General features: G+C 39.7%; 1 protein-coding gene across 1 annotated transcript in view; it reads right to left on the reverse strand.

The window, feature by feature from the left end:
• PAX4 (paired box 4) overlaps positions 1–12,435 on the reverse strand; it is a 41,494-nt gene that overhangs the window by 20,156 nt on the left and 8,903 nt on the right. Inside the window, 1 exon segment of the mRNA XM_070615347.1 lies at positions 11,058–11,257. Coding sequence (XP_070471448.1) covers positions 11,058–11,257 — 200 coding nt within the window.

Here is a 12,435-nt window from a genome sequence, read left to right on the forward strand (position 1 = left end):
AGCTGTGGGAGCAGGATAATATTCCCAGGTTAGATCCTCACTCACTCTTCTACCTCATTTTGGATTAAGATATCATGTAAATGGCTACAATCCCGGGAGACGACTTGAGGGAAGACAAACAAAATGACATCATGGTACCTTCTGGAATTGTTGCTATTAATGTGAAAGGCAAAATAATAAAGCTCTTAGATAATATAGAAGAATATCTTTATGACCAAATGCCAGATACATATATTTTAAAAAGCTCAACCTTATTAGAAATCAGAGAAATGCAAATTAAGACAACAATAAGATACTACCACACATCCACCAAAATGGCTGACATTTAAAAAGACTGACAATATCAAATATTAGTGAGGTTGTGGAACAACTGGAATTCTCCTGTACCGCTCAAGGAAGGCTAAACTGGTACACCCACTTTGGAAAAAGTTTGGCATTATCTGCCAAAGTTAAAGATATTTATAACCTATGACCCCTACATATTCCCAAAAGAAATGTATGTGGGACGTCAGCATCATGGTGAAGTGAGTTGTTTCCTTTGTCTCCCATCTAAGTTACAACTAAATGGACACTCATTAACAAGCAGAGGATTCCCTGCACAGTACAACAGGACATCTTAGAGATCCACACAGCCGTGCAACTGAAGGTGGGTGGACTGGATCTCCAGGAGGCAGTGGAACTAGGTGAGCCCAACCCTCCCACTCCCCAGCAGCAGCAATCTAGGTTGCAGGTCTCATACAGTGGCCGGCATGACTCTAAGAGGAGCGAGGACAGCCCAGCACATGTGACCACTTTAGGAATTGTAGCCTGGCCTGTGGTAGCACCCATGGTGCTGAGAAGGCCCTGCCTGTGGGGACACTCTCCACTGAGTGGTGCAGCTCAGCCCCGACCAAGGAGTCCCGACCAAGCACAGCGGCTCAGCTGAGCCACCCACGAGCACAGAACCAGCCCATGTGTGAAAGAAGGCACCCCTCCCCTCCCAACTAGTGCAGCAGCTTGGCAGGTATCCTGCCAAGCGCAGTGGTCCTGAGCCAGAGTGACCCACTGGTGGAGCACAAGACCCCACCTGCACATGCATGCATGACCTGACAAACAGCTACGGCCAGAACACAAATGCGGAGAAGCCCTATCGGCACAACGTCCAGCAGATGTGGTGGGATCAGAAAACACAGCTCCTGCCTTGCCCCCCGTGGTGGCAGGTGTAATCTGTGACCTGATACTACCACAAATGTGCTGGCAAAGGGTCAGTTCATCAAACACCATGAAGAAGTACACTAACACTTCAGAGCAGAAGGAAAATGACAAGTCTCCAGAAACCAACCCTGAAGTCACAGAAATTTACAATCTAAGTGACAGAGAAATCAAAATAATTGTCATAAAGACTCAATGAGTTACAAAAAAACTCAGAAAGACAGTTTAATGAGTTTAGGAATAAAATTAATGAGCAGAAGGAATATTTCACCAAAGAGATGGAAAGTCTAAAAGAAACTAAACAGAAATTCTTGATATGAAGAACACAATTAATTAGATTTTAAAAATCTAGAATCCATAAAAAATAGAGCTAACATTATGGAGGACAGAATTGGTGATTTAGAAGATAGAAATATAGAAAAGCTTCAGGTGAAGGAGGAGAGAGAACTAATGTTTTTCAAAAATGAAGAAATTCTTTGAGAAATATCTGACTCAATTAGGAAAAGCAACAAAAGGTATCCCAGAGGGAGAAGAAAGGGAGAAAGGATCAAAGAGCTTGTTCAAAGAAAGAACAGCAAAGAATTTCCCAAACCTGGGGAAAGAACTGGATGTACAAGTACATGAAGCCAATAGAATGCCTAATTACATCAATGCGAAAAAGATCTTCTCCAAAGCATACAACAGTAAAACTGGCAAAAGTCAATGACAAAAAAAAAATATTAAGGGCAGCAAGGCAGAAGAAAATAACCTACAAAGGAACTATTATCAGGCTTTCAGCAGGTTTTTCAGCAGAAACCTTACAGGCTAGGAGAGAATGGAATGATATATTCAAAACACTGAAAGACAAAAACTTTCAGTCAAGAATATTCTATCCAGCAAAACCATCCTTCAGATATGATGGAGACATAAAAGCTTTCCCACATAAACAAAACCTGAGGGAGTTCATCACTGCTAGGCCTACTTTACAAGAACATTGAAAGAGAGTCCTCCCTTCTGAAACTAAAAAGAAAAAGTTTACAAAACCTTGATCAAGGAGATAAATAGACAGAAAGAATCAGAAAATTGCAGCTCCATATCAGAACAGTTTAGTGAACACTTAATTATAACATAAAAGACAAAGGGAAAGAAAATATCAAAAATAACTATAAACACTTCAGTTTAGTCACAAACTCATAACACATAAAAGAATAATTTGTGACTACAATAACTCAGAAGGGGAAGAGGAAAGGGATGAAACCTGCTTAGGCTAATGGAGATATGAGGCTATCAGAAAATGGACTATCTCAACTATGAGATCTTTTATACAAACCTCATGGTAGCCACTAAATAAAAAATCGGAGCAGAGACACAAATCATAAATAAAGAGAAAATTGAGAAAACCACCAAACTGTAATGGCAGTCAGAAATGCAAGGAAAAGGAAACAATAGAAATATAGAACAACTGGAAAACAAGAGATAAAATGGCAGTACTAAGCCCTCATATATCAATAATTACTCTAAATGCAAATGGATTGAATTCTCCAATCAAAAGACACAGACTGGCTGGATGGAGTAAAACACAAGACCCAACAATTTGCTGCCTCCAGGAAACACATCTCAGCTCTAAAGACAAACAAAGGCTCAGAGTGAAGGGATGGAAAAGGAGACTCCAAGCAAGTGGCAAGCAAAAGAAGCAGGTGTTGCCATACTTACATCAGACAAAGCAGACTTCAAGATAAAAAAAGACAATGAGAGACAAAGAGGGGCAGTATATAATGATAAAAGGGGCATTCCACCAAGAGGAGATAACATTTATGAATACATATGTACCAAACACTGGGGCACCAAAGTATATAAAGCAACTAGTAATATATCTAAGGGGAGAAATTGACAGCAACACAATAAGAGTAGGGGACCTCAGGGCCAGCCCAGTGGCTCAGCAGTTAAGTTCACACATTCCACTTCGGTGGCCTAGGGTTCAGCAGTTCGGGTTCTGGGTGCAGACATGGCACCACTCAGCAAGCCATGCTGTGGCAGGTGTCCCACATATAAAGTAGAGGAGGATGGGCATGGATGTTAGCTCAGGGCCAGTCTTCCTCAGCAAAAAGAGGAGGATTGGCAGCCAAAGTTAGCTCAGAGATAATCTTCCTCAAAAGAAAAAAAAAGAGTAGGGGACCTCAAAACCCCTCTTACGTCAATGGATAGATTATCCAGACAGAAAGTCAACAAGGAAAGAGTGGCCTTAAATGAAATATGAGAACAGATGGACTTAATAGATATATATAGAACATTCCATCTAAAATCAGCAGAGTGCAAATTCTTCTCAAGTGCTCATGGAACATTCTCAAAGATAGACCATGTGTTGGGAAACAAGGCAAACCTCAATAAATTTCAAGCAGCTTTTCTAACAATGCTATGAAACTAGAAATCAACTACAAGTAAAAGGCTGGGAAAGTCACAAATACGTGGAGACTAAACACCATGCTACTGAACAACCATTGGATCAATGAAGAAGTCAAAGGAGAAATAAAAAAATACCTGGAGACAAATGAAAATGAAAGCACAACATACCAACTCTAATGGCATGCAGCAAAAGCAGTGCTAAGAGGGAAATTTGTAGCAATACAGGCAGCCTACCTCAACAAATAAGAAAAATCTCAAATAAGTAATCTTAAACTATACCTAAAAGAACTATAGAACAAAGAACAAACAAAGCCCAAAGTCAGCAGAAGGAGGCAAATAATAAACATTAGAGGAGAAATAAATGAAATAGAGACTAAAAAAACAATAGAAAGGATCAATGAAACTAAGAGCTGGTTCTTTGAGAAGATAAACAAAATTGACAGACCCTTAACCAGACTTACTGAGAAAAAACGAAAGAAGGCTCAAATAAATAAAATTAAAAATTAAAAAGGAGAAATTACAATGGATAACACAGAAATACAAAGGATTATAAGAATACTATGAAAGCTATATGCCAACAAATTGGACAACTTAGAAGAAATGGATAAATTCTTAAACTCATACAACCTCCCAAAACTAAAGCAAGAAGAAATAAAGAATCTGAATAGACCAATCACAAATAAAGAGATTGAAATAGTAATCAAAATCCTCCTGAAAAACAAAAGTCCAAGACCAGATGGCTTCTCTGGATAATTCTATCAAATATTCAAAGATTTAATATCTATTCTTTTCAAACTATTCCAAAAAATTGAAGAAGACAGAAGTCTTCCTAACTCATTTTATGAGGCCAACATCACCCTGATACCAAAACCAGACAAGGACAACACAAAGAAGGAAAATTACAGACCAATATCACTGATGAACGTAGACGCAAAATTCCTCAACAAGGGGCTGACCCAGTGGTGTAGTAGTTAAGTTTGCGCTCTCCACTTTGGCGGCCCAGGGTTCACAGGTTTGGATCCCAGGCACAGACCTACACACTGCTCATCAAGCCATGCTGTGGTGGCATCCCAAACACAAAAATCAGAGGAAGATTGGCACAGATGTTAGCTCAGTGACAGTCTTCCTCAAGCAAAAAGAGGAAGATTGCCAATAGATGTTAGCTGAAGGCCAATCTTCCTCACCAAAAAAAAAAAAAAAAAAACTCTACAAATATTGGAAAACCAAATATAGCAATACATTAAAGAGATCATACACCATGATCAAGTGGGATTTATACCAGGAAGGCAGGGATGGTTCAACATCTGCAAATAAATCAATGTGAAACACCAGACTAAAGAAATGAGGAATAAAAATTGTATGATCATCTCAATAGTTACAGAGAAAGTGATTGACAAGATCCAACATCTATTTATGATAAAAACTCTGAATAAAATGAGTATAGAAGGAAAGTAGCTCAACATAATAAAAGCCATACATGACAAACCCACAGCCAACATCATATTTAATGGTGAAAAACTAAAAGTCATCCCTCTGAGAACATGAACAAGACAAGAGTGCCCACTCTCACCACACTTATTCAACATAGTACTGGAGTTTTTGGCCAGAGCAATTAGGCAAGAAAAAGAAATAAAAGGTATCCAAATTGGAAAGGAAGAAGTTAAACTCTCGCTGTTTGTGGATGACATGATTCTATATACGGAAACCCCTAAAGAATCCACCTGAAAGCTATTAGAAATAAAAAAACAACTACAGCAAAGTTGCAGTGTACAAAATCAACTTACAAAACTCAGTTGCATTTCTATACACTAATAACAAACTAGCAGAAAGAGAAGTCAAGAATACAATCCCATTTATATCACAAGAAAAAGAATAAAATATCTAGCAATAAATTTAACCAAGGAGGTGAAAGACCTATTCACTGGAAACTAGTTAAGACAATTATTGAAAGAAATCGAAAAAGACACAAAAAAATTGAAAGATATCTCATGCTCATGGATTGGAAGAATAAACGTAGTTAAAATGTCCATATTACCTTAAGCAATCTACAGATGCAATGCAATCAATCCCAACCAGAATCCCAATGACATTCTTCATGGAAACAGAACAAAGAATCCTAAAATTTATATGGACAACAAAAGACCTCAAATAGCCAAACCAATCCTGAGAAAAAAGAACGAAGTTGGAAGCATCACAATCACTGACTTCAAAGTATACTACAGGGACCAGCCTCGTGATGCAGTGGGTAAGTTTGGCATGCTATGCTTTGGTGGCTCAGGTTCATGGGTTTGGATCCTGGGTGGAGATCTATACCACTCGTCAGTCAGGCCATGGCAGCAACCCACATATAAAGTGGAAGATGTTTGGCATAGATGTTAGCTCATGGCTAAGCTTTCTCAACAACAACAACAAAAAATACATATATATATGTGTGTGTGTATATATATGTATATATGTGTAATATATATATGTACACTACAAAGCCATAGTAATCAAAACTATAGCATGGTACTGGCACAAAAACAGACACACAGGTAAACAAAAAAGAATTGAAAGTCCATAAATAAAATGACACATCTGTGGATAGTTAATCTTTGATAAAGGAGCCAGGAACATACAATAGAGAAAGGAAAGTCTCTTCAATAACTGGTGTTGGGAAAACTGGACAGCCACAAGCAAAAGAATGAAAGTAGACCATTATTTTACACCATACACAAAAATTAACTCAAAATGGATTAAAGACTGGAATGCAAGCCCTGAAACCACAAAACTCCTAGAAGAAGATACAGGCAGTACACTCTCTGACATCAGTCTTAGCAGCAACTTTTTGAATACAATGTCTGCTCAGGAAAGGGAAACAAAAGAAAAAATAAAGAAATGAGACTACATTAGACTAAAGAGCCTCCTCAAGGCAAAGGAAACCATGAATAAAATGAAAAGACAACCCACCAACTGCGAGAAAATATTTTCAAATCATATGTCCATCAAGGGGTTCATTTCTGAAATATATAAAGAACTCATACAACTCAACAAGACAAAGACAAACAATTCGATTGAAAAATGGGCAGAGGATATGAACAGACATTTTTCCAAAGAAGATATACAGATGGCAATAGGCACATGAAAAGATATTCAACATCACTAAGCATCAGGGAAATACAAATAAAATCTACACTAAGATACACCTGTTACACCTGTTAGAATGGCTGTAATTACCAAGACAAAAAACAACAAATGTTGGAGAGGATGTGGAGGAAAGGGAACCTTCATACACTGCTGATGGGAATACAAACTGTTGCAGCCACTATGGAAACCAGTATGGAGAGTTCTCAAAAAACTAAAAATAGAGGGGCTGCTCTGGTGACGCAGTGCTTAAGTTCATGTGCTCCACTTTGTTGGCCCGGGGTTCGCCAGCTCAGATCCTGGGTACGGACCTATGCACCACTTGTCAAACCATGCTGTGGCAGGCATCCCACATATAAAGTAGAGGAAGATGGGCACGGATGTTAGCTCAGGGCCAATCTTCCTCAGCAAAAAGAGGAGGATTGGCAGCAGATGTTAGCTCAGGCCTTATCTTCCTCAAAAAACAATAATAAATTAAAAATAGAAATACCATATGATCCAGCTATCCCACTATTGTGTATTTATCCAAAGCACATGAAATCAACAGTACAAAGAGATCTATGCACCCCTCTGTTCATTGCAGCATTATTCACAGTAGCCAAGATGTGGAAGGAACCCAAGTGCCCTTCAACTGATGAAGGGATGAAGAATATGTGGTGTAACACACACACACACACACAATGGAATACTACTCAGCCATAAAAAAAGACAAAATTGTGCTATTTGAGACAACATGCACGGACCTTGAGGATATTATGTTAAGCAAAATAAACCAGGCAGAGAAAGACAAACACCATATTATTTCACTCATTTGTGGAAGATAAGCAAACACATGGATAAAGAGAACATATTAGTGGTTACCAGAGGGGAATGGTTGGGGGGGGTGAGTGAAAGGGGTAAAGGGGCACATAGGTATGGTGACAGATAAAAACTAGACATTGGTGGTGAATACAATGCAGTCTATATAGAAACTGATATATGACAACGTACACCCAAAATTGCACAATGTTATAAGCCAATATGACCTCAATAAGAAAAAACTGTGTTACTTTCCCCAAAATTTGTTATCAAAAATTCTCAGTTCTGCACCATCAATGGAATTAGTGGGCTTTTGATTCAATCATTAAAACTAAAATTTATTCTGTAAACATATTTTTTTTAAAAAGAAATGCGTCTGCTGTGCATGAATGTTCATTTATAATAGCTAAAAACTGGATACAGCCCTGTTCCAGACACTATTGCTCTGTGTTAAACCATTCAAAATTTAGAGGCATAAAACCACCACCATTTTGTTATGCTGACAGATTCTCTGGGTCAGGAGTTCAGAAAGGGCCTAGAGGAGATTACTCATCTCAGCTCCACAATGTCTGTGGCCTCTGCTGGGAAGACCCAAAGGTGTGAGTCTTTCGTGAGGGGCTGGAATCATCTAAAGGCTTTTTCAGCCATACATCTGGCTGTTGATGCCAGCTGTCAGCCGGGAACTCAGCTGGGGCTGTTGGCCAAACCCCTGAATGCAGCCTCTCCATGTTGTAGCTTAGACTTTCTTACAGCAAAGCAAAGGCCTACCCAGATTTGAGGGGAGGAGAGAGAGATTCCACCGCTTAATGGGGGGAATGTTGAGGTCACCTCATAAAAAGAACATGTGTGTTGAGAGATATTTCCATGACCATCTTTGGAAAACACACTCTGCCACAAGGCAAATGTCCATCAACAGTAGAATGGATCAATAGACTGGGGTATAGTCCTTATGCTAGAATACTATACAACAATGAAGATGAACGAATGACAACTACATGAAACAACATGGGTGAATCTCACAAACATAACGTTGAGCAAAAGAAGCCACACGAAGGAATACATATTGTTTAATTTCCATTATAAATTTTTTAAGAACACATGCAAAATTATAGTGTTTTGAGATACATGCTTAGAGAGGGCAGCAATTAGGAGGGTGGTTTCTGGGGATGCTGGTCACTCATTTTCTTGACTTGGGTGATACATTGCTGTTCACTTTGTGATAAATCATTAAACTGTGCTTTTCTTTTTTTTTTTGAGGAAGATTAGCCCTGAGCTAACATCTGCCACCAATCCTTCTCTTTTGTTGCTGAGGAAGACTGGCCCTGAGCCAACATCTGTGCCCATCTTCCTCTACTTTATATGTGGGATGCCTGCCACAGAATGGCTTGATGAGTGGTATGTAGCTCCGCACCTGGGATCCAAGCCGGCCAATCCTGGGCCACCGAAGCGGAACATGAGAGCTTAACCACTGTGCCACCAGGCTGGCCCCTAAGCGGTACATTTTTCTTTGAGCCACTTTTCCGTGTCTTTTATTTCACAATTGAAAGGTAAAAAATGAATCTCTGGGCACTGAGAACTAAGTTTATTTGAAAAAGAATTCACTGCGAACTTTAGAAACAATGCCCCACACACCAACGGAATATTAAACTCTGTTTCCACCTCTAAAAATTCTACTGGGTTATTTTTAATGCATTCCTGTCTTCTTACCTTGTTATAATCACTATGCGAAACTATTTTGTGTTCTGGCATTTTATACTACACTATAAAAATAGCTTACATACATGTCATTTTTAATAGCTACCTAATATTTCATTTTGTTTACATACTGTAAGTTTTCTTAGCTATTTTCACATCTTTGGGACTTTGAGTGGCTTCAAGTTCTCAAGATCATCATCATCATCATCATCATCATTATCACTAACCTAATTAAAGCTCCCTAGACCCCAGGTACTGTAAGTAGAACTTTTCATCCATTGTCTTATTTAATATCACAACAACCCAGTGAGACAGGCACTATTTTTATTCCCATTTTACAGATGACAAAACTGAGACTTAGAAAGGTTAAGTAACTTGCAAGTTTCACAAACAAATCATACTCTGATAATCACTTCCCAGTGCCCTAAATCTCAGCCCCTTTGCCATAATATTTTTTTGAACTCCTCCCACCCTGCCTCAGATGTTTTTTTTCTTGGGATTTCCTAAAGTGGAGTTGCCAGGTCAAAAGGCTTAAGCAGTTTTAGAAGGTTCTTATACATATCCCAGATTATTCTCCATACCCTCTGAACCAATTTACAACGACATCAGGAGGATTAGTGAACCATCAGGGTCTTGTCAAGTTTAGGGAATCCAATTTTATGGCCTCTCTGTACATCTTCCCTCATCAAGATCGCATGTGCTGGTGAACACCTAACCATTATTCTCTAATGACCCACTTAGAATGTTTTAGGTCTTGTTTTCTCTTTCGTAAATGTTTTGGTTGACTGTCAGTACCTGGAAGGAAAGAATTAGGTATTTTGGCTTTCTTTTTTGAAGCAGATTTCTTTTCTTTGTAATGATTGCTATTTCCCACTGTGGAAATTTTCACGGAGTTACTATCCAATAATACTCCTTTAGGTTTTATGTGAACTTTTTATAACAGCCACATTTCTGCATCTCTTACAAAACTGTTAAAAAGCATTGCCTGTTATATTACTCACTGCTCTTTAGATAAAGAGTCAGGTAATGAAAACCTTCTAGAATTCAATGTCAAGGGAAAAGTTTGTCTCTTCTCATAAAATAATATGCTGCTTCTGATCAGACAGTGAGAATTATGTAACCTTAATGTGTATTTTCATTTTTGCCTTGGTTGCAAGTACCTCTAATCCAAATTTAAAGTTCAACCATCATAATTATCCCATGCTGAGCTTCTGTTACTAGAATGTAAGCTCCCAGAAGGCAGGGATCTTGTCCATTTTGTTCCTGTTGTGGGGACAGAGCTCCAGGCAGAGGGAAACAGCTCAAAGCCCATGTATTGGGAAAGGACATTTCTTAAGAAAAGCATGTAAACATCACATAACTCTATGGTTGTTGAGCCTATTTCAATTGCAGCATAAAGCAACATCCTATCCTCTGAAGCACTCTTAAGAGAGCAATGTCTATCAACTTCTCTACACTGAACAACAGGGTGTAGTATAATTTTAGAATTATCTTGCATTTTCATAAAATCATTTCTTATTGGAATTTATGCCTCAAATACATGAAACAAAGATTGGGGTGAAGAGGAGGGAAAGACGATTTTCTAACATCTAAATGTCTCTGTGGTGTTCACTTGGAATGTGGCTGAAATAGTGTATTTTGCCACCTGAAATAGCTATCCTGTTGGTGAATTAAGCTAGAGGAGATCCAGAAAAGGGTGCCTGCAAAAAATGCATGGATTATCCTAATGTCTGCGTGAGGGGACCATATTCCCCTTCAAGCCGTCACCTGAATCCTGGCCTCTTGCTTTAGCTCCACCCCTGCCCTTTCACTCCTCTGCCTGGACTCCTGCCATTTAATGCTGACAACCCCACCCCCATTCCAGCTACCCTGTCTCTGGTCCCAACGCCTGGGGCTCAGTTCCCCACTCTTCACCTTGCCCCTATATTCTCCACTGTTACCATTTACCCAGATCCTGACCTCTTGCTTGGCTTCCTCTTGATTGCTCTGGCTCCTCAGCTCTGACAGCTGATACTGGCTGTCGTGTTGGGGACCATGCAAACCCACGGCAGAGGATGTAGTGGGGGCCCTAGTCCAGAGACAGCAGGAATGAAACAAAGGCTTACTGCTTTGGCTTTTTTAGTCTGGAAGGAATGAAGGGATGGAATTCTTTCTTAGAAATAGGCCAGAATGGGGCCAGAGGCAAAGAAGAGGCTCAGGGCTTGGGCCACACCCGCATCCATTCCCAATTCTTTCTCTCTCATCAATCTAAAGGCCATCTCAGCCTCCTCAACAGCAAGGAGAGGCCCAGGACAGTGACTTCCGGGAAAGCTTTTTGCTTTCCTCTTTTTTTTTTTTTTTTTTTTAAAGATCGGCACCTGAGCTAACAACTGTTGCCAATCTTTTTTTTTTTTTCTGCTTTATCTCCCCAAATCGCCCCGTACATAGTTGTATGTCTTAGCTGTGGGTCCTTCTAGTTGTTGCATGTGGGACGCCACCTCAACGTGACCTGACGAGCAGTGCCACGTCAGCACCCAGGATCCAAACCCTGGGCCACCACAGCAGAGCCCGCGAACTTAACCACTCGGCCACAGGGCCGGCCCATGCTTTCCTGATAAAAATGGGCAGACATGTCTGGTACTGGTCTTTTCATCTTCCTCTTGCCTCCTTCTTCTTATGATGTCTAGCACTAAAGCAGCTATTTTGAGACTACAAGGGAAGCAAAAGAATTGCAGCGTTGCCTGCCCTGAGATAGTTGAGCCTCTAAACAAATAGGTCCAACCTCTTGATTTGTGAAAGAAAAATACATGTTTATTCCATGGTTAATCTAATTTGCTATTACTTGCTGAAATATTTCTAACTCTGAGTTTGCTAGCCACTGACTTCAGGATTCTGGGGAGAGAGACAAAGGAGTCCTCAGGTTCCATCCCAGCCTGATCATCTCAGTTTGCCGAGAGGAGACAGAAATTCAGAACAACATGCTACCCTGTGACAAAGGTGGTACCACTGGCTGGAGCTTTCCTTATGCCTTTTTTCTTGGAGACTTGAGTATGACAGACAGAGTCCAAGGTGACAAATTCAACAAGTGGTTAAAGCTGATGGCTATAGCAGGAGCAAATCAATATACAATTATCTAAGCCTACTGAGAACCCAGAGGCATTGATTAATATATGACATTTGAGAGAATGGAATAAAGATTGGTCTTGCCATTAAGTGACAACAGCATAGGGTACAAAGTTGATGCATTAACTAAAAGTTTTGTAACCA

The sequence above is a fragment of the Equus przewalskii genome, chromosome 4, assembly GCF_037783145.1.
Source record: "Equus przewalskii isolate Varuska chromosome 4, EquPr2, whole genome shotgun sequence".
Classification (NCBI taxonomy): domain Eukaryota; kingdom Metazoa; phylum Chordata; class Mammalia; order Perissodactyla; family Equidae; genus Equus; species Equus przewalskii.